This window comes from Myotis daubentonii, chromosome 7, assembly GCF_963259705.1.
Source record: "Myotis daubentonii chromosome 7, mMyoDau2.1, whole genome shotgun sequence".
Classification (NCBI taxonomy): Eukaryota; Metazoa; Chordata; class Mammalia; order Chiroptera; family Vespertilionidae; genus Myotis; species Myotis daubentonii.
This window is the reverse complement of record NC_081846.1, coordinates 35,229,051-35,251,564: the sequence shown is the minus strand read 5'-3', so window position 1 is coordinate 35,251,564 and position 22,514 is coordinate 35,229,051. Positions and strand designations below refer to the sequence as shown.

At 57.0% G+C, this 22,514-nt stretch overlaps 1 protein-coding gene across 5 annotated transcripts in view; it reads right to left on the bottom strand.

Annotated features, from left to right (window-relative positions):
* The window catches only part of MLPH (melanophilin), a 33,704-nt gene that overhangs the window by 1,064 nt on the left and 10,126 nt on the right, over positions 1 to 22,514 (bottom strand). For 3 of the 5 annotated variants that reach the window (XM_059703649.1, XM_059703648.1, XM_059703650.1), the window contains 12 exons: positions 16,998 to 17,219; positions 16,736 to 16,848; positions 14,121 to 14,224; positions 12,824 to 12,958; positions 11,264 to 11,468; positions 8,097 to 8,236; positions 3,238 to 3,420; positions 2,824 to 2,979; positions 2,026 to 2,118; positions 1,138 to 1,215; positions 688 to 745; positions 77 to 177 (listed from right to left, as the gene is read on the bottom strand). In XM_059703649.1, coding sequence (XP_059559632.1) covers positions 77 to 177; positions 688 to 745; positions 1,138 to 1,215; positions 2,026 to 2,118; positions 2,824 to 2,979; positions 3,238 to 3,420; positions 8,097 to 8,236; positions 11,264 to 11,468; positions 12,824 to 12,958; positions 14,121 to 14,224; positions 16,736 to 16,848; positions 16,998 to 17,219 — 1,588 coding nt within the window. The remainder of the gene's footprint in view (positions 1 to 76; positions 178 to 687; positions 746 to 1,137; positions 1,216 to 2,025; positions 2,119 to 2,823; positions 2,980 to 3,237; positions 3,421 to 8,096; positions 8,237 to 11,263; positions 11,469 to 12,823; positions 12,959 to 14,120; positions 14,225 to 16,735; positions 16,849 to 16,997; positions 17,220 to 22,514) is intronic. The other 2 variants (XM_059703651.1, XM_059703652.1) reach the window with 2 other exon arrangements.

The window sequence follows — 22,514 nt, the reverse complement described above, 5'->3', positions numbered from 1 at the left end:
AGGACTTAATACCAGTAAGTAACCTGCCAGGCCACAGAATTTCGAAGACACCTCGGAGAACCGGATGAATCCTTACCGAAAAGCTGTGGTGGGCAGTGCCCCTCCTGCCGTTGGGGTTTCTCTGTGTCAGGGAGCCTCGGTACACAGATTTCCGATCAAAGGACTCGTCATCTTTGCCTTGGGGGGAAACACGGGGGCGGGCTTATTAATCACACACTCACCCCAAACAAGTGTTGTTGCCTCTCAAGAAATGAACCAAGTAGCAGAAAAATGGACATTCCCCCTCCGAGAAGTTTTCTCAGCACTCAATAGTTTCAGCAAAGCACCCACATCTTAGCAACTGTGCAAAGGAGCGCTCTCTTTGGAGCAGGCATGAAAACCCTACTCCCTGGGCCCAAAATGTTCACCGGGGGCAAAACAATAGAAAGGTCCTTGCACTGGCGTGCGGTCTGCCACTCCTTTCCTTTCCTTTTGTGATGTGACAGCCGGCCTGAGGGGGTGGGCCTCGTCCTCAGGAGAGGGTCTCTCTTCAGGGCCTTGGTTGTGAAATCCATCACAACAGAGGGTCCTGCAGGTGCAGGGCGTGAGCTGCTGCGTCCCACAGATGATGTGGAAATTCAGAGCCCTGCTTCCACGCCCCGGAGCCCATCCCTGCCTGCGGGGAGGAGGGACGCAGGCGACTCTTACCTTGACTTTCAGGGGAATTGCTGAACTTCCCCCTCAGAAGGTAGGGATCCGCCATCACCTGGAAGGAAGGAGACACATCTGGGCTTCACTCGACTGGAACTTAGAAACACTGGGGGCCAACTTGGGACCTGTCATTCTTCCAGATTCTAAGTAACCGGGTGGACTGCTTCGGCTCTTTGGCAGTATTTGAACCGTTAACCATATTAAAATGCATGCCGTCAATCATGTAAGCACCCAGTGCCAGAATATAAAAGGGAGCTGCCGACATCGGGAGGCGTGGGCTGTGAGGGCTCCTCCCGCACCCACCCTCGGCTCAGTGCATCTGAGGCCACCAGCCTGCGAAGCTTGCCAGTTCTCCACCACCCCCTGGACCTGCCATGCTCTGGAGAAGGGGGGGTGTCCACTTTTCCCTCTTAGTCCGGCCTTTAGGGGCGGGAGGGAAGCACGCACCTCAGCCCCATCGGAAGGGCCTGCAGGTGGGTCCTCGGGACTCTGGCCCAATTTCCCAGCAAGTCGGGGCAGAAATACCTGGAGGACAAGGAAGAAGCCTGTACATGATCGCTGCCCTGTGTCCCCTCCAGCCACGGGCCAGCTGGACACGGGGCGGCGTTCTCTTCAGCACTCGCACAGGAATGTGGGGGAGGCACGCTGGCCCTGCCAGACAGGCCACTCAGAGCTCTGGGACTGGGGCACGGCCAGGTTTAGCAAATTAAAACAGAATGCCCAATCTGCTCTGAATTCCAGAGAAACAGCAAGTCATTTCTTAGTGCATGTCCCAGTACGCACGGGCTACACTCACACGGGAAGATGATTGGTCGTATATGTGACATCGAGCTTTAACCGGCGTCCTGTGTTTTACCTGGCAGTCCCGTCCGGGACTCTCCCAGGAACGTCTTTCATTCTCGGCCAGGTGTCCTCACCATGTGATTTTGCCTGAACATCCCCGACCTGACCCAGGAGAGATGTCGTGGGGGCCCTGCTGCCCTCCCCACCCCCCTGTTCTAGGCACACCATGTCAGTGGCAGTGTGTTAAGATGCCCACACGGGTGGCATCCTTCAGGTGCTGCTTCTGCACTCTGAACCGTGCACCTGGTCTTTCAAATCCTCATGGGAGCTGAGGGTCCCTCATAAAGCACTTTCTCCAGTTAGAAAACAAGTAATAAATGAAAAAGACCCCCCACAGGGCACAGCTCACGATGGCTGCTAGGACACTGAGACAGCAGTTCACGGAGGGGGAGATGACTGGCCCGGGGCTCTCGGTTTCACGCCCTGGGGTGGCCGTGTGGGGCTGGCCAGGAGCCGGGCACCCAGGCCCCGGGCACTGCAGTGTCCACTCACCGGGAGCTTAGACCTCCTCCGGGGCTTTCCTGAGGGCTTCACCGTGAGCCCTGCGGCCCGCAAGGCTGCGATCCTGGCCTCGATTTCTGACACCTAGAGGATCAGTGAAAACAGACAGACGTCACTCAGGAGTCCCACCTCCAGTCACAGTCCTGGAAGAGCAGCTGCCCTCATTCACTAATTTTACTGTTTTCTCCTTAAGATTTCACTGTGTTTCCCACCCCGAAAGTGGGGCACTTTCTGGGGCCCCATTCCATGCAGGTGCCATGGGTGTCGGGGAGGGGCTGGGTCACCCCCAGTTGGGAGCAGAGTCTGAGGGACTGGCCCTCTCTTCTCTGTGGGTCCCTAGGGGGAGGGCTGAGCAGGGCCCAGCCACTGTGACTGCCCCTGGGAGGCCTGCTCTGTCCTCTGACCTTGTGACCACCGACACCTCCGCCCTTACACCGAAGCTCTGGGCCCACGCCCCTCGGGGCAGAATGTGGTCCTGAGCCCTGGGCTGTCCTAAAAGCTTAGCTGCTTCTAGAGAAGCCCCTCCATGGGGTGGGGCAGGGGCAGTGCCTGCATCTTCCTCCAGTGGCTACACGCCCCGCCCACCCCTCTCTACAGCAAAGGGGAAGGGACGGGCGTGAGGCGAGGGGGGGTGGGGTGTGATTCCCACAGGGACCCCCAAGCTCCTGTTCTGAAGCTGAAGAGGCTCTTCTGCACGAGCCGTTGGGGAGCCCCTCCCCTGCTGTCACACCGTCAGGGCCCCACGCTGTCTGTCTAGGGGAGCCATCTGCTCCCGAGGCTGTGGGCTACCTCGCTCTCCGTCTGCTGAACCTCAGAGGCCGTCACGGCCACCCTGTCCTCCAGCTGCGACAGCGCCTCGTCCGGGGTCCTGGCGGTCTGCAGGGGGCCCTGGGGGCCGGGGGGGCTCTTTTCCCATCTGTGTGTTTGGCCTGCAGACGTGCACACCTAGGGCAGGAGAGACTGCAGGCTTCACCAACAAGGACCTCATCCTACCATCCCCTTTTCTCGTCACTCCTGGAGCTGGGCGGGCAGACGGTCAGCCAGGGCGGGGCACTCTGCGGCCCTTGCCGGGCCCCCTCACTGACCTCCAGGGGTCAGCTGTCTGCCCTGGGCTGGGCTGCTGGGTTGGCTACAGACTGTTGACCCCTGGCCCTGGCCCTACCTCTGCCCGTGTCCTGTGGAGACCGCGGGGGGCGGCCTTACCTCTGGGGTCATCCGGGGGAGGTCCTCCAAGGAAGTGCTCCTATCCAGCTCCGCCCCTTTGTCCTTGCCCTCCTCCTCGGACGAGGCCCCCTGGTCACTGACATTGCTGGTCAGCTCCTCCAGCTTTCTCTTCAGGGTCTCCTCCTCCACGTCCGCCTCCGTGGGCTCGCCAGCACCAGGACCCTGAAATGAGCAGCGAGCGGGTCTGGTTCAGGGGGCATCTGTGCGCATCGTACTTAGAGGCGGGGTTCTGAGAGGGGTCGCACCCCCGAGCACACCTGAGCTCCCGCTGAGCCGTGTCTCTGTCCACTCTCCACGTGAGCTTGCCCAAGTCCCCGTGCTGGGCCCAGTTCCGGCCCCTCCTGGTGATCCTGATGCCACCAGGCCATCGAAGACCCACCATTTATCTATTACACATTTATTTTTAATTGTAGTTTACATGCCATATTGTATTAGTTCCCTGTGGACAGCAGAGTGATTTTCCATGAATCACCTGACAAAGCCATCCCCACAACGGGCTAGCACATCTGTCAGCGTGCGTGGTGTGGAGGCTGCTACTGGCTCTGCTCCCTGTCCTGTACATGACACCCCGAGGCTTATGTTACAGCTGGGAGTTGTACCTCTTACTCTCCCCCTTTTCTGCTCAGCCCCTCACTCCCCTCCCCTCTGGCAACCATCTCTTTGTTTCTGTATGAGTTTGTTTCTGTTTTATTTTGTTCATTGTTTTCTTTTTTTAGATTCCACATATAAGTGAAATCATGTGGTATTTGTCTTTCTCTGTATGACTTATTATTATTGTGTTGTTAATCCTCACTCAAGGCTATTTTTTTTACATTGCTTTTTGAGAGAGTGGAAAGGTGGGAGAGATGGGGCGGGGGAGAGAGAGAGAGAGAGAGAGAGAGAGAGAGAGAGAGAGAGAGAGAGAAATAGCTCCATGAGAGAGAGATACATGGACTGACTGCCCCCTTCACATGCCCCGAGCAGGACCAGGGGTCAAACCTGCATCCCTTGACCGGGAAGTGAAGCGGAGACTCCTTGGTGTGTGGGCTGCCACTCTAGACATTGAGCACATAGACCAGGTGTCAGTATGACTTATTTTTTAAAAAAATATTTTTACTGATTTTCAGAGAGAGAGGAAGGGAGAGGAAGAGAGAGAAACATCAATGTGAGAAATGACATGGTATCAGCTGCCTCCCGCACAACCCCTATTGGGGATCAAGCCCGAAACCCAGGCATGTGCCCTGACTGGGAATTGAACCCGCGACCTTTCTGTGCACCGGACGATGCCTAACCAACTGAACCACACTGGCCAACACTTTCTGTACAACTTATTTCACCCATGTCGTCATAAATTGCAAGATTTCATTCTTTTTTTTTTCAGCTGAGTCATTGCCCATTGTATATATGTATCACCTGTTCTTTATTCACTCATCCATTGCTGGGCACCTGGGTTGCTTCCATATCTTGCCTATTCTAAATAACGCTGCAGTGAACGAGGGGTGCATAGATCTTTACTAATTATTTTCTTAGTTTGTGCTTTTAACAAAGGGGCTTCCGGGCCCTTTTGTTAACAACAAAACCGCCTTCAATAAAGGGGCTCCGGGGCCCTATCTCCAGGTGGGTCAGCAGACATCCCACCACTGATGTGCGCTTACTCATTCCAAAACCCTGCAGCCGAGGAACAGAAACAGTGGCCAGGACACAGCCCACTCCCACCAGCAAGACCCAGCACCCGCCCCCTGGGAAGCACCAAACTCCCAGACCGTGGATGGAACCCTGAGGCCGTCACCCAGGCCATGACCCGGGGAGGGTGACCAAGACACCCATCTTCCCACACCAAGGGCTCTGGGACACCCAGCAAAAGCTGGGAGTGCACCCTGGGGAGAAGAACAAGGCAGGAGGGGTGACAGGTTCACGCAGACTAGGGAGCTGGACCTGAAAGGCCGATGGGGATCGTTCCCGGGGGCAGCTACTATCCAGAGCAGCACAGGAAGGCGTGAACTAACGAGGCCAGGCCGATCAAACGAAAACTCATTATCTGGCAGGAGCTGCAGGTCACTGGTGGGCCAGGAGACAACCTCAAGCGACTAAACATACAACTTCCTCATCCCTTGAATCACCAGGCTCTTGAGTCACCAGAAGCTATTAGTCCCCAGACGGGGACATGAGAAAATCAATGCTTGTTTCGTTTTCTCCAGGCCCAGCGGACGCAGCCTTCCTGCCATTATCTCTCTCGATGCTCACCTGGGTTTAGCAGAGGGCAATGGTCCTTCCGGTGGAAAGGTCCTCTGCATTGTTCGGGAGGTAATTAGTTTGGTCATAGCACCGAGAGCCCTGAGCGGGCAGAGCCGCCCGCGGAAGAGCCAAGCTGAGAAATGTCACCTCGAGGGTTTCGCTCTGGAGTGGCCTGGGGTGGCCCTGGTAACTGAGCCCACCTCTGGTTGCACTCAGAGTCTAAGAGACAGCAGTCAATACCTGGAGCAGAGAGCCCAGCAGACAGCCTGTGCCCGTGAGGCGTCAGGACGCTTGGCTGCCACTTGAGGCCTGGAGAGGAGGGCCGGGACCCACCAGTGCCAGGAGTGTCATTGTGAGATGTCACTTAAGAAAGATAAACTTCCCACGATGACAACTGGGACCATTCTCACCTGCGGTTGGGGGAGGTGAGCAGGAAGTGGGGGTAGCACAGAGCCATGGAAAGGCAGCAGGCCGGCAAAGGAGCCGGGGGTTGGGGTGGCGCTTTGAGCAAGGCCAGTTTGGCACCCAGGCCTCTCAGGGGAGGGGAGGCCTCCGGGACAGCATGCCCACCACAGACAGAACAGCCCCGGGTTTCTATCTGGTACTGAGAGCCACTGGGGCCATCAGACATGCCCAATGCAACACCTGCTTCTCAGGTACCAGGAGCCACCTCCATGCAGCTGCTGAGCCTTCCCCCTCGGCCCCCCAAATGGCCATGGCTTTGGCGGTGGCCTCTTCCCCTGTGTGAGCCCCAACTGTCAGGGTCATCATGTTACTAGACTCGTACGCACGTCAAGTATGAACGGGCGCCTTCAGCTTGTGGGCAACAAAACCAACATTTATAACTTGCAAGCACAACACAGACACAGGCCATGCTTAAAAGGAACAGCCATAATTTGGGGCTGGCGAGGCTCCTGTGGGGAAACCGACCCGTGTCTGCAACCTGAGCACCGGTTCGATGTCCCGGGGCCGGCTCTCGGGAGTGGGGGGCTCACTCCCCACTGTGGTGAGGGTTCAGTGCCGGGGCTCCGTTTCCTGCCCCCGCCACCTCAGCCCCGTGGAAGTGTCCTGCGTGCGGCATGCTGTGCCATCTTTGGCCTCCTCTTGGGAGTCTTTCCTGAAAGTTCCTCACCCAGAAAGTCCTAACCATGGGTACAAAGCAGAGACAGGTGACCAATCAGAGGAGGATTTGCCCCAATAAAACATTGCTCTGAGAACTCAGGCCATGTCTGTGAGTCTTGGGGTTGGAAAGACTGCTCTATCCTGGAGGGAGGTCTCTGTTCTGGGGGAGTCTCTATCCTGGGGGAAGGTCTGTTTCTTGGGGGAAGGTCTCTATCCCATGGAGGTCTCTGTCCCAGGGGAGGACTCTATCCTGCCGAACAAATGACCAGCCTCTCCACATGACAGCCCAGAGCTTGGCCTGTGGGTCCCCAGGAGGGGAGCTGCACAAATGCACCCTCCAGATCTCCCAGGAGGGGCCCCGGGGGCGGGGGCCCTGTGCCAGGCACCAGCGTGCAGAGGAAGCTGGACCTGCACTAGCCCAGGCTCCTGCAGATGTGCGTGAGACCAGCCTCAGGCCAGCTATGGCTCAGGATTCTCCATCCAGAGCAGGGCCCATGCAGCCCGTCTGGGTTCCATGCTTCGAGAGTCATCAGTTACAAAACGGCCCCAATCCCGCAATTTTATCCATAGGAGTCAGGGCTCCACCAGAGACTCTGGTGAGTCGGAATCAACCTCGTAGGTCACGATGTTCTCGTCTAAAACAGGATTGCCTTTCCCCCAATAAAATGTACTTGCTTGTTCTAATCAGTTGACTGTAAACGGGCTTGTGATTTAATTTCAGTGAAAAGAACCCGTGGTACCCAAAGGAATCTTGTGATGAGCTATGTCATAAATCAGTGTTTCTATGTGAGCCGTTCTCACTAACTTAGGACCTAAGTGCTTTAAGTTGAATTTTCTTTTCTTTTCTTTTTTTTGGTTAACCCTCACCCGAGGATATTTTCCCATTGATCTTTTAGAGAGAGTGGACGACAGAGGGAAAGACAGAGAAACACTGATGTGAGAGAAACACATTGATTGTTTGCCTCCTGCACGCAACCCTGGGAGGAGCCTGCAACCAAGGTGCGTGCCCTCGAATGGAATCTCACCCGGGACCCTTTGGTCCACAGGTGACGCTCTAGACACTGAGCCAAACCAGCGAGGGCTAAGTTGAATTTTCTTAAAGGAATGAAGTTCTGACCTTTGCTACAATGTGAATGAACCTCAGAAACAGCAGGCAGCCAGTCACAAAAGGTCCTGTATTGTATGATTCCAGAGTCATTTTGGATGAGAGATCCAGGACAGGCAAATCCACAGAGACGGAAGGCAGGTGGGTGGTGGCTGGGGTTGGGGAGGGGACCCGGGGTGGCTGCCCAAGTTGGGTTGGTGGGCAGGGTTTCCTGTAACCCCTCCACCATGGGGACACACACATGTGTTTTGATGACATCACTCCTCTCTGTTAAGTAGGCTTGTGCAATCTTTTAGCTTTAAAGTATGGAACGCTGTAATTTCTCTGATATGACTTGGTGTTAAGATGAAAGGGCTCCCCTCAAAGAAGCTACCAGGAGTCTTCCCACGCCCCGTACCTGGCTCGCAGGTGAGGTCCGGCCGCTCTGAGTGGAGAGGTGGGAGGCTGCCCTGCGGGCCCGCACGCTGTCTTCATCCGAGGTGTCCACGTCGGCCAGGCACTGTGAGGGGAGCTGCTCGTTCCTGACGACTCTCGCCCCTGGGGAGGGACAGTGGGTTTGGATTGTTTGGGGTGAGAGACTGAAAGCCAATGGACATGTTTCCACTGCAAAAATGAGAGATTGGAGCAGCTGTAGACGTGATTATATTCTTGATGTTATGGGGCTGAGACCCTTCAACCAGAGTAAGTTCCAGCAAGGAACTTCAGGACACAGAGGTGGCCCGGCGCTCACCACGGCCCAGATGGTGCGAAAGCCACGGTGCCAAAGCAAATGCCCTGTGATTGCACCACACCGAGCTCCAGGTGTGTGGCGTGTGGGTCCCAGAAGCTTCCAGGAGTGGAGGTGACTTTAGGAAGTCTTTTTGCCAGAACAGTGATGGGCAGATGCTCGGGGCATGGGTTACCTGGGGTGTGGCTGGAAATGCGGATCCTGGGCCCCAGGTGGGAGAGCTCACTATCTCCACCTCTTCACCAAAAAGTACCGGCCCCCACAGAGCCGCCTGGAGATGGGTGAAGGCGGGGCCCCCAGGGCTGACCCTCACGTGGAGGGCACCTCGCATACAACACTGCACGGGAAAGTCATGTGTGCAGGAGTCATGTCTGCACCTGCTGTGGGCAGCCGTGTGAGTTCCGCTGACAATCTGAATGAGCTTGTGGCCCGGGCGCAGGGGGGGAGGGGGGGTGGTGGGGGGGGTGGTGTGCCATCCCCGCTGACACTGGTTTCAGCCTCGAGACCCTGTGCTGAGGACATAATGAAGCCTGGACAGCTGGCCACAGCAAGATACTGACTGTGTGCTGTTTTAAGCTGATACGTTTGTGTAATTTGTTACCAGCAATAGTTAACAGGTACGACCTTCTCACTTAATATCTACAAGGGGGGGCTGACTTAGGCATTGTAACCCTTTTCATAACCAGGACACTGAGGCACGGGGGCTGAGCGGCTTGGTCGAGCAGCACACCATATTCCATCAAATCCCAGCCCGTGCAATTGTTTGATGCTCTATTTAGGAAAGCAATAATATTGCCCATCACACTCCCACACATGCCTTTCTTACCACACTCCCTGTGACGTGCTCCCAGGGTAGAGATGGGGGAATGTGTCTTGGCATCAGTGAGGCAGGGTAGTGGGTGTGCAGCCTGGGCTTGACTCAGAACAGCAGGCCTCCCAAGAGCCTTTTCTCAGCATGATACCATCTTTGTGCCTCCCCCACCTTGTCCCCCAGCCCCACCCTACCACCGAGCCCAACCTGGGTGATTAGGGACCACGGGAGGAGATGAGTGTGTGCAGTCTGCATGCTCAGTCGATGTAGATTCACTTACTCATTGTTAATCAGGGGAGGTAAAACCCGCCTCCCCCACCCAACGCCTCCAGGGTCCTAGTGGGTGCGTGGATCATGAGATTATGGTCTCTTTAATAGAATGAAAAGGGAGAATGGAAAGTGGACAGTGTCTTAACCACATTTCGCAGCTGTGTTTGTGGATGGTTGTGCTGCATGTGTGATTTTATTTGCCGGACGTCAGCAGGGAGTCTGACTCTGACTGCACACACACTCCCACAGGCACAGACAGCACTTCGGGATTTCATTAGGAAGCAAACTGTCTGGCAACAAATTCAACCGAGCAAATCTGGGTTCTCAGCACCTACAGACCTCCCCATTCATGGGGGACCAGGCAGGTGGCACCCCCATGGAACTGCACCAGGGGTCCCCAGCGGCACCTTGAGTCCTCAGCTGTTCCGGGGAGATGCCCTGTCCCTGTCAGGACGGTTGGTCCAGTGACCATCAGTCTGTCATTTCAGGAAGACCTGCATGTCCCTACCCTGCAACAATGTCCTCTGTAAAGGTAGCAGCGAGCCCTGGGGGTTTGGCTCAGTGGATAGAGCATTAGCCCAAAGACTGAAGGGTCCCAGGTTCGATTCCGGTCAAGGGCACATACCTCAGTTGCAGGCTGGAGCCCTAGCCCTGGTCGGGGTGCATGCAGGAGGCAACCAATCGATGTTTCTTTCTCTCCCCCTCCCTTCCTCTCTCTCTAAATATATATATATATATATATATATATATATATATATATATATATATGTATATATATACATACATATATATATATATATATATATATATAGAGGTAATATGCTAATTGGTCCTAACGGTGTCCCAGTCACACCGTTCAACAGGCTGTGCATGCACAGGAGCTGGTGGGCGGGGATGGGGGTGGGGACTTGCACCACTGGGACGTGAGGCTGCTGCCCGGGGTGCCCACGCCCCCGCCCCCCCCCCCCCAACCAGTAGAGGTGTGCGCAGGCCTGCAGTGTCACCGGGCCCGGATGGGGCATCAGGACGGGGCCGGGGCCTCGGTGGAGAGCTCTCAGCACTTCTGCGCCGGGGTTTGAAGGCATGGAGAGAAAGGGAGAACAGATGGGCAGTTAGGGGGATCAGGCCAGGAGGGGAGTGCAGATAGGCAGTTAGGGGGATCAGACAAGGAGGCGAGAGCAGTTAGGGGGATCAGGCCGGCAGGGGACAGCAGTTTGGCAGTTAGGGGGATCAGGCCGGCAGGGGACAGCAGTTTGGCAGTTAGGGGGATCAGGCCAGGAGGGGAGAGCAGTTAGGGGCATCAGGTAGGAAGGCAGGTGAGCACTGAGGAGCCAGTGGTTCTGGATTGTGAGAGGGATCCCAGATTGGAGAGGGTGCAGGCCAGGCTGAGGGACCCCCCCACCTCTGTGCATGAATTTCATGCACCGGGCCCCTAGTCAATATAATAATGTCCTTGGATGAGGACTAAAAAATAACTAAAAAAAATAAAATAAAATAACTAAAGGTGGCAGCAGCTGTGTGGTCAGGTCGGGGGTCAATGCTGGTTACCTGAGTGCTGCAAGGGGCACATGGAGCCCGGGGGAAGCAGGTGTCCATGAGGTTTGTCAGGACTGCACATGCCCGCCAATCACAGGGAAGGAATGGGCTACTTTAAATCAGTCAGTGTGTCTGCCCAAATTGGGATGGTGGGCAGGGTTTCCAGAAATCCCGCCACCATGCAAAACCCAGTTGGAAGGCAGCGGCCAAGGGCACCTACCAGGAGTGGCAGCGATCCCCGGGGCTGCTGGGCAGGACTCTCCTGGCAGGCAGAGCTCAGCGCGGGCATCCCGTCCGGCAAGGGAGAGGCTGTCCGTCTGCTCTTCTGGGTGGGGGTGGGACCCAGAGGCCCTGGCATCAGCCTCCTGCAGGACCATGGCCTCCTGGGAGGCGGCCTCCTCCGTGCAGGGCTCACCTGTGAGGGCCTGAGCACATGGGGCCTGTCAACCACTGGAGGGTTGGCCTTGGGACAGCTCCTTGGCGTGTGGGCCTGTCTCGTCCACATCCGGAGGGCTTCCAGGTGTCATCTGCTGACCGAGCACCACACACCTGCCCTCCGGCCCTTACATCACAGTTCCCTTCAGTTTCAGAAACCGAGCTTTCATGGCCTATTCTGCATCCTGTCTCCAGAGAAGGAGGTTGGGGCCTGACCCCTGGGCCAGGTATCACACAAGGCGACAGAAACACTTCCGACAGCCTCAGGGCATAGGCCAAACCCAGACACCAAAGCCCCGAGCAAGTGGGCAGGAAGTGTGTGTGTGTGTGTGTGTGTGTGTGTGTGTGTGTGTGTGTGAAGGTCAGAGAGGCAAGAGTGGGTGGGGGTGGGGCAGCCCCTTGGCTGTGAGCCCCACACCCCTCCCCCATCCTTCCTGGGGCCTGGAGAAGGTTCCCTTTACTGTGCCATCAGTCCTCAAGGAAAGGGGGCGCTGAGGGCGTCAGGGAGCCACATGCCCCCACTCCTTTCCAGCTTGGCTGTGCCGGGGCTGGGGGCAGGAAGGAAGTCGTCCCAGGCCCTGGAGGCCAAACAAAAGGGAGACTGCACTCCCCAGATTTGCAGCTGGAGCAGGACCCGTGGCCCAAGGCCTCTTGGGTGCTGGCTCCCTGCCCCACTATCCCATCCTCAACAGAGGTCTGCCAATCAGCCTGGGCAGGCCCAGCCTTGCCCCAGCTGTGGCTGGGCACTGCCTGAGCCCAGGGGATCCCCAGAGCTGGGCTGAAGCTGGGCGTCACTCTGGGTCTTGTGCCCAAGCTGCATGTGCCCTGTGGGTGAAGGGCACAGCCACTGGCCCTGAGAGTGACCCTGAGAGGGGAGATCGTCAGCCCTCCCAGGTGGTGGGGGCTGGAGCCTCACGGAGGGTCCCCAGACCAAGGTCACAAACCTCAGGAGCAGAGTGACCACGTGTCCTGGCTTCTGGGTGGGCCCTGCGGATGCCACACTGCTGCTGTGATTATTAACGGCAGCCTCTTCCACCGCAAGGCTCTCCCAGTTTGGGCAATAAAGCCTGTGACCCCCGCGAATAACACGGAGGTCCAGACATGCCCAACTCCGGGCAGACGCTGGTCCTCCGTCTGCCTTCCTGAGTGACGGGGCGCTGCCTTACTTCCGGGACCAGCACCCACCCTGAACCCTCCATGCCCCTCACTCCACTGCCCTGCACCCCCCACAGCCACGCTGCCAGCTCAGCCTTTCAGAGAGCCTAGTCCTTGGAGGGTGTGACGCTTCTGGATCCTGCCCCTGACCTGAGGCTCCCAGGCGGGTGGGGCAGGAGAGCCCACTCACCTGCAGGCTGTCCGGGGCCGCTGGGACTGGGGACAGGCTCGGGGGGTGACTGCAACACCCCGCGGAGTCGTCAGAGTCGGCCTCGAAGTCCAGGCTGTGAATGGGGAGGAGGCGCTTTTTCTTGGCGGGCACAGGCTGGGCAAGAGGAGAGTCAGGGTCAGTGGACAGGGAGGACCAGACGCCCCTCACCCTGGACGTGGGGTGGGCCCTCGAAACCAACCAGATGAGCCCCAGCTTGGAAGCCACACCGAAAGTCTGCCCAGAGCCCACCCACCCCTCACAGGGTCTGCATGCCCAGCACCCCTTACAGAGTCGAGCAGAAGCTGCTGATGGACACGCGGCTGCCCACACATGCCCAGGACACAGGCCCCGGAAGGCGGCAGCCTTGGGGGCAGGTAGGCTTCGGGTTCCCCACCCTTGGGGTTTTAGGCAAAAGAGGGGAGCCCGCTGGGAGGCAGACGGGGGAGGGAGAACTTGTGCACATTAGATGCAAGGTCAGAGGTTAGCTCTGACCCCCTCACGGTTTCCATCCTTCAGACGGATGTGTAGGGAGGAGTGCAGACACTGGGGAGTGTTCTGGAAGCTTAGGAAGTGGCACAAACATACTTTTGTCATAAACAGATGCATATATTCCCCCCTCCCCCGCCCCCCAGAGCAGCCAGCTCAACCTGGCCAGCATTGCGTCTCTCTCTCCAAGTGGCTCCATCTATACTCACCACTCACCATCGCCTGACCCACCCCTCCCTTCAACCTGCTCCCCTCCAGCCTGCTCCCCTTCCATCATCCTACCCAGAAACCCTAGGGGTTACTTTGCGTGTCTTTATCACCATAAATAAATTAAAAATAAGTGAAAACAGAAACAAACACCAATAAAAACAAGGCTCATGTTTTGTCCTGGAAAAAAGCAAAAAAGCTCGCAGAGTCCGAGGGATTTATGTCCCTGAAAGGTGCAAAGGCCGCCTTAGGGTGACACCAGTGTGCCCCCGGCCCCTGCCCTCCCAACCGTGCTCCAGCGGCCGAGGCCGAGGGCCAGGCAGTCTGTGGGTCTAGGCAGCCTTCTCTGCAGCCTCTGCCCACCCACAGCTTGCTAGGGCTTTCTCAGGTGCCAGTGACCTTATGCTGAAAGCATTCTTCTCTCTGGTGCGAATCGCCCGCAGAGATGGTCTGGGCGTGGCAAAGGGAGGCAGAGCCTTAGCGCTCAGGCTATAGTGGAGCCATGGGAGCACGGAGACTTTTAGGAAGTCAGAACCCAAGGCTGCAGCCCCGGGAGCGGTGGGAGTGGTTGGGGAAGACTTACTTTGCTGCCAAGGGGATGGGTCTGAGCCCCTGTGTCCAGCTCTCCATCCGTATCGGAATGCTCACTGTCTCTACTTCTCTCTCCTGGGCTTGGCTCAGGCCCACCTGCAACAGACACCTGCATGACTCCATTTAGGGAGAAATAGATTGGAGCCAAACCCTTTGTCTCCCCCCGACCCCTGCACCTATCCTTCCATCCACTCACCCTCCCACCCACTCATCCATCCCTTCCTCATCCATCATCATCCATCCATCCACCATCCACCATCCATCCATTTTCCATTCACCCTCCATCCATCGCAAAACATCCAGGCAAGACCCTCTGCTGACCTTACAATGACCTATCCGAGCATCAGTTAAAGCTGGTTCTCATCACAGCAGAAAACCAGTGCTCTGCATCAATTTTATCAGGGTCACACCTGCAGGTATTCACCCCGCAGTTACCAACCCCTTGAAGGAGGCTTAGAGCTAAGTCTTGTTTTTCCCAAACAAACCACTTCTCCCACAGTTTCTTATCAGCAGGCCCGGCCTCAGGCACAGCTGGGAGGGAGTGAGGCTCAGCCCCGGGGTCCTCTTCTTCCTTTCTCTGCCCCTCCTCTGCCCCCAGACGTGAGCACCAGCCAGCCAACTGGGGGCCCCTCTCTGAAGAGTGACAGTCTTGAAACTCACGTCAAACAGCCAGACCGAGGGCATTGTGACGTGGACTCTGTCTGCATCGAGGGAATGTGGACATGGGTTTCCAAAGGCCCAGGTGTGTGTGACCGGTCAGGGTGGTGTCCCTGCCCCTCTGCTCGAAATGAGCAGGATCTCCACGACCCTTTGGTTATCAGCCCCTTATATAACCCTCTAAACCTGGAACAAAGGTTTGATATGAACCCACCTCTGGCTATTGAGTCATGGGTAAAGGAACCCAAAGGATTTCCCATGTTCCTGACATGGAGCAGAGATTTCTTGGTGGGGAGGTGGAAGTGAAGATAAAAGCATCTGAGCAAGAAGGACTTACTGTGGGCATCGGGCGAGCTATGTGCTCTGTCGGACAAACCTACAACCAAAGAGGAGGGGCTGAGAAGAAAGACGCCCTGCGGGGAGCTGTGAGCTCAAGGACAGGAGAGAGGCGGCTCCTCCCGTCCACCTCCACCCACACTGCTTCCTGCAGCTCCTGCCATCCAGTCCTGGGGCCTCTGCTGGCCCAGGGCGCCCCACAGCTGCACAGGGCCGGCAGCAGGTCCTGGCTGGGACTGCCATCGTTTGTTTGTCTACTTTTATTAGCCATACGGCTTCCCCAGCCTTGTGCTCCTTCCCTGCACCTTTCTCAGGGGATTGTGTTTTGGGGCCCCCAGCAGGGAGACAGTCCTGGGGGAGGTCACTGTAGGGACCTGAGACCTGCCTCCCCAGGGCCAGGAGCCTCTGCTGTGGCTGGAAGCCGGGTTCCTGCGGCCCCACAGCGCCACCTCCTGGCTCTCAGAGACAGTTTTGAAATTGGCAGGCTCCTGGCCACTTCGACTCACTCATTGAGCTCTGGACCCTGTGACCTTCTATGTCAGAGTTCTCAACCTGTGGGTCGTGACCCCTTTGGGGGTCGAACGACCCTGTCACAGGGGTCGCCTAAGACAATCGGAAAACACATATATAATTTCATATTGTTTTTGTGATTAATCACTATGCTTTAATGATGTTTAATTTGTAACAATGAAATTGTGGGTCACCACAACATGAGACCTGTACTAAAGGGTCGCGGCATTAGGAAGGTTGAGAACCACTGTTCTACGTCATCCAGATTCCTGAGCCCACCCAGGTCCCTGGCAATCCGCACCTCCCACGGCGGGGCCCAGGTCCTCAGGGCTCTGATGTGGCCTGTGGTTTCCTGCCACGCGCAGCCGACTTTGGGGGTGAGATTTCAGACGCTTTGTAGCGTGGCTCTTCCTGTGCTGCCTGTGGCTCCTGCCCCTGCCCCTGCCGAGGGCCAGCCAAGCTCCTTCGGCTGCAGGGAGACCCTTCACTGGCTCCTGGCTGGCAGAGCGGGCATGGGAGGTGGGACTTTTTTGGGCTCCAGCCTGAGACAAAGCTATTAGCCAGGAAGAAGCAGCTTGAGGAAGAAAGGAGAAAGAACCCCCAAGAATGGGGAGACAGTCCCTCCCGTGTTGCTGGGGCCCTCCTAGTCACGTCTGTGGTCTCAGCGTGGTTGTCAGGAGGCCTCTCTCACTCTTAAAAATGCCCTGGTTTGGAGGATTTATCAATGTGTCGCCCTCCAAGTGCTCCACCCAGGGAGGGAGGACCTGGGGACACAAAGCACGAACTAGGCCCGGCTGTTCCATCAGCTGCCGAGTTTGAGAACCTTGGCTGTGAGTTCTCCACTTGCTACAGAGCTCTGAGAAAACACGATTTCAGAGGGTGGGGATGTCAACATGCAGGACTTCCCAGGGCCAGGCCCGGCCAGGGTGCAAAAGGCTGCACCTCACTCAGCAAGCAGCCAACCCCATCAAAACACCAGGCACAGGGACTGACAGGTGTGCAGACGCAGGTGCCAAAGGAATCTGCTTGGTCCTGAAACAGTAAAACATGCCTGGGAGAAAAACGGGGTCCCAGACCCCACCCTTCCCTCCACCTACTCCTCACCTCCCCCTGGCAGCCGCCCGCAGAGGGACCGGATCACTTTGGCACTTCCGAAGCGCTTGAAGCGGGCCCTCACGTGCCCGTAGTACCACTCCAGGGAGCCCATCTTTACGACTCTGCAGAGAGATGGAGCTCAGGCCTGCAGCACTGCTGTGCCAAATTACCACGCACACGTGCCCACCATTCTTCAGATAGCCCCCCCCCCCGAAGGGACAAGCCACCCCTCAAAACCATCAGGGTCCCTGGATCTCCGGTCCCTGCTCACCTGGCCAGGTGACAGGGGTGGCAGAGCCAGCCCTCCTCCTCGGGGTGGGCGTGGCTGCAGCCTTGGCAGGTGAAGAGGCGGCAGTCCAGGCACTGCCGTTTGGGGGCCCCCAGGAGCCGGTAGGGCTGCAGGCAGTGGGCACAGTGGGTGTCGCTCAGGAGGGCCGCGTCGGAAACCAGCTCCCTCTGGGAGCTCTCCTTCTTCACCTTGCCCTTCAGGCCCCTGAGGGAAACAGCAGAAACAAGGAGCACGTTGGACATCTCGTTGCAACAGTCTCTGAATGTGTGAGCACACATGGGGTCCTTCTCACACACCAACACGCTGGATTCAAACGTGCATATGGGTAGGTGGGAACTTATTTTTATAGACATGATATGGCATTTAAACCTTTCTGTGACTGTTCACAATTGTGTATTTTCCCAGGATGCACATGCATGACTTTTATGCGTTGTCAAAGCGGCCACAAACCACAGAGGTCCCGAGTCACAGGCTGGGGCAGGTCCCACCATTGCCTGCACCACCTCATGTAGCTCAGCATAACAGAAAGAGGCGGTCAGGGGTCCCGGCCCACGTTCAGGTTGAAGGTCCTGGGCCCACATTCCTTCTCCAGCTCTGAGCTGGAGCCCTGAGCTTGCTGACGCAGAGCTCAGAGCTGGGGGGCCGAGCTGAGTGTCCTGGTTGGCTGAGTGAGCGTCTGGTGTCTAGTCTGCCTGAGATAGGTGGGTTGGTGGATCAGGCTGGTGGTTCTGGTCGGGCCACATGGTTCTCCAGAACCCATCTGTTCCTAGTGTAATTATGTAAGAGGAGGTTAGAGAAGAGAAAGACGCAAGTGGCCGATGAACTGGATAGAGCGGAAGTCACAGAGAATGCAGAGAAAAGGCTCATTAGATGGCGGGTGAGGCCGACCCTGTGCCCCGTGAGGCCCCGGCCAGTCACGTCCACTCTGCCACACTGACCTGAGCTAATGGCCCTGAGCTGAGGACAATTCCCACTGGGTGCACGTCAGGCTGGCACCCTGCGGAGAACGCCGATGGGTCACTGAGCTGCTGTGGTCACAGAGTGCCGAGGGCAAAGCCAGCGGGCATTTCCTCAGTAAGTGGTTTGGGTCTCTCCCAGCAGGGGAGCAAGCTGAGCTGGCTCCCACCTTTGTCCTTGTAGAGCATGGTAGGATGGGTCCCTTGGAGGGTGTCCGGGGCAGGCCCGACCCCGGAGTCCCAGGAGGACCACAGTCCTAGACCATCGGGGCTGCAGTAACAGCTTCCTGGTGTACCCGCCAGCTCAAACTGCCTGGGAAACATGCCCCCAGATAATGAACATGTCCCCTTTGTTCTATCTCAGAGAACGTCTGCCAGATGTAATATTTTAGTTTCAGATGAGATCAAATTAATCTGTTCTTAGTGACACAATTGGACAGACACGGGTGCCATTGTCCTCTGAGAAGGCTGCACAGTGGCGGGGCCCCAGAGGTTGGTGAGGCTGCGGGCAATGGAGGGATTCCGAGGAGCTCCGGAGACCAGCGCTGGATCAGGCAGGGTTGACCGCACCTCACCTATTTCCCTCTCCCAACGGTTATGAAAATACTCACCAAGTTAGACGCAACAATAAGACTCCTGTCTCGGCTTTGAAACCATATGCAACACACACACACACACACACACACACACACACACACACACACACACCCCACTCACACAAAGGCCAAGTGGTTGTAAAATCTAGGGGGATGCTGTCATCCACTGACCACTTGATAAAGCCTCACGGACAAGGCCAAGTCTTTGCCTCAAACAGAAGACCACAAGGCCCCTGGAGCCAGGGGGAAGGATCCGGTGGCCTCCATTGCCACTCTTGCTGTATCTGCATCAGCCAGAAAACCTAGAGGCCACCCTTTGCTGATGGGGCCTTACCCGGCCTGGCTTAGCCCCTTCTCCTTCGAGGCAGAGCTGTACCTCAGGCCCCTCCCAGCAGGAAGAAAGACGAGGGCATGTGGAGGCACCCTGCATCACAGAATGTGAAGTCCTCTTAAATAAGAGCCCAGTAGAGGCCTGGGGGTGGCTGGAGACTGATACGGTTCGGGTGCAGAATTGGGGGAAAGGGTAATCATATTCCACTCAGACTCTTTCAAGCATAACACCCCTTCTTCAGAGCTGGAGAACAGGAGGGGACGGAAGAGGAGGCCCGGTGGGGGTGCAGCAAAGGAACCCCAGGTGATGCCTGCAGTGCAGGGCACACCAACCCCACCTGGAGCTTCAGATCAGGAGGAGGTGAGTGGGGCCAGAGCCACCACACGCCGACACCGGTTGACCAGATGTCACTGCACTACAGCAGGCAAAAGCCCAACATGCAGCTACAAGTGAGAGCCACCTTCTGGAATAGAAGACACCTCAAATGGGATTCACTGTCAGAAACCAAGGAAGACTTGAAAGGAGTCTGCCTGGTGTGCTAATTGGGGCGAGAGATGAAGGAGCAGGAGATAAAGAGCCAGGCTGAGATGGAAGGAGGTAGTGTCAAGGGGTTGCTGTCCTCTGAGGGCAAGTGATTTGATGCAAGGATTTCCCTTTCAAGACAGGAGGAGGAAGTGATAGGATGTGGAGGGAGAAGGCTAGAGAGACATGGAAATGTCACACCCCCATGTCCTCATTCTCCCCCTCTTGGGGTTGAATCCAGTGGGGAGTGTGGTGAAAACGTGCAAGAGTACTGGGGACAGACCAGGACATCAGGGGTTGGTGGCACACCCCTGCGGACGGAGCTGGGGAGGACCACGTGGTGGCTGTAGCTCCCAGGCCAGCCCAGCCAGCCCGGCTAGCCGGCCAGCCCGGCCAGGACTTCTGCTCTCCAGCACTTGTGCTGGCTATTGGGGTGAATCCCTACCCTGAGACCATGCCCCAGCAGGACAGCATGAGGTGCTGAGAGGACCAGGGGGCGGGCATGGTCTGGGGTTTGGTACGAAGAGGCCATAGCATGCAGGGTAGATGGTGGGGGTCAGGATCTCAGTGTGGGTGCCGGCCACGACCATTCACTCACGAGCGATGGTCCCCACCCTGGAAGCAGACTCAACCCTCCACTCTGCATCAGGGACCAGTCAGGAGCCAATGGACTGTGTGGAGCCAAGACCCCATCAACTCTGTCACCTTGAGGGCCATGGGCTCCTGCCGGTCACCCACGCAGACTTAGCCAAAAGCAGGGGTGGGTAGAGGTGCTCTAAAGAGAAGACTGTACCCAGAGAAGAGGTCAGAGCAGCGCCTGGGATATGGAACCCACAAGCTTACAAGTTCTTGCTGACTGAGGGCGGGGACCCACGGGTGAGGTGAGGTAGGTAACAAATGAGCTGGCTGTTCTCTGCACAGCTTGTCTGGGTGGGAGTGAGTCTCGGCCCTGCCACAGAACAGCGATCACCTGAGAACACACTAACGCTCACCGACCAGGACACAAGAGGAGCCGGACCTTCGGATTCTTGTTGGCCACACACACCTGGACACAGCCATGCAGTTACAGGAGGCAGCGAGTTCTGAGCAGGCGACGTCTAATGGAACCAAGTCAGGCTGGCTCCTGGCTTTGCTGCCAGGCTGGGCAGCAGGTTCCTGTGGCTGCTCTGACACATTTCCACAAAGGTAGTGGCTTAAAGCAACACCAGTTTATGACCTTACAGTTCTGAGATCAGAGGTCTGACCTGGTGTTCCTGGGCTGAGATGGAGTTGTGGGCAGGACTGTGATCCTTCTTGGAGGCTCTGGGACCTGTCCCCTTTCTTCCCAGCTGCCAGGGCGCCTGTGTCCTCTGTCTGGCCCTTCCTCGGTCTACAGAGCTGGCCGTGGTGGCTGAGTTCTTCTCACAGGGACTCTCTATGGCTCTCCTGTGCTCCAGCCTCCTCCTTTCTCCCACCTGTCCCCACGTCCAGGTCCAGGGTCACCTCCCCATGTCCAGGTCCAGGGTCACCTCCCCATGTCCAGGTCCAGGGTCACCTCCCATGTCCAGGTCCAGGGTCACCTCCCCACGTCCAGGTCCAGGGTCACCCCCCCACGTCCAGGTCCAGGGTCACCTCCCCACGTCCAGGTCCAGGGTCACCTCCCCACGTCCAGGTCCAGGGTCACCTCCCACGTCCAGGTCAGCTGTTCAGCAGCCTTAATGGCACCCGCAGCCTTAATTCCCTTTTGCCGTGTAACCTAACATTTTCACAGGTTGGGGGGACCTGGACGTGGATGTGTTGGGGGGCTTATTATTCTTCCACAGTGCTGAGGGGAAAGAAAGTGAGGCCTCGCTCCCAGCCGAGAGATTCCCAAATATGAAACCCACAGCCGGCCCCTCCTGAGAGCAGCCTGAGGTGTGTGTCCTCCAGAGGCTGGGAAACCAGGGGCAAGTCTGACCCCAAGGAGGGGCTGTAGCCAGAGAACCAAGTCACAGAGAAGAGACAGAGTTATTAAAAGTAAGGCGACCACAGTAAACCTGCCTGTCAGAGGTCGCCGCTGAAGGAGGCAGACGTGGTGTAGTGAATATCGGACAGCAGTGATGGGAATCTAAGCCCCTGGCATCCGAGCAGACGTCGGGAATTAGTGTGGGAAATGGAACTTGCTGGCGCTCTCTGAGGTCCTCTGAAGAGAATGACCGATGGCGACAACAATGATAAAGGGAACAGTGGTGGTGAACGAGGCACCGAGAGAGCCCCCGAACCTCCTGAGCGATCTCGCACCCAAACTCCGGGCCCTGCTGCCTGCTCTCTCCCTGCTCCAGCCCCTGTCTATTCAGCCCTGGAGTCTGTCTGGGTGCCAAGAGGCCCGCCTGGTGGTGACTTCAAATTCCTACTGTTGTCGTTGTTGTTGTTATTTATTTTTAAGGTGAGCCTTGGTCTGCCATGCCTCAGGCTGGGCAATGTTGCATGATTATCTCAGGAATGCAGGCCTGTTTGCAGACGTTACAGATGCCTGTCACCGGCTGTTTGCCTTTCCAGGGCAGACTCCCAGGCCTAATATTTGACTTGTGGGCCGGCCCCTGAAAAAGGCATCGGTTAGGTAAGCTGCCATCCTCGCCCAGGGGCGTGAGTCCCCAGCTCCGGCTCTGCAGTGTCATTCTCTGGGTTTAGAAAAACCTAGTAATTCTAAACACAGTTTAGAGGCCCCTCGATAGCGCAGGGAGCGTGACTGAGAGGACCTCAGATGAGCAGAGAGAAGGCAGGGCGCAGGTCAGCTGTGAGTACGTGGGCCCCAGCGCACCAGGTGGAGGCCGGCTTCTGCCCCAGGTCCAGGCTGGCGGGCCACCGCGGGGCTCTGCGTCTTCCCGAGGGAGGGAGTGAAGAAGCTGGCACGACCGACGGGATGTTCCCCTCAAGAAGCTTATCCTGGTGCTTCTTTGTGTTTATGTGCCATTAAACACGAAGCATGATTACCCATGTGTACTTAAAGCCTTTTTAACACCCAGCTACCATGAATGACTGCAGAACACTTACAAGATAAATAATACAAAGCGGTCTGAAGCCAGGGCCCCACCCGTATTCCCACTGTTAGCAATTCCTGGATATTCTTTAGAGC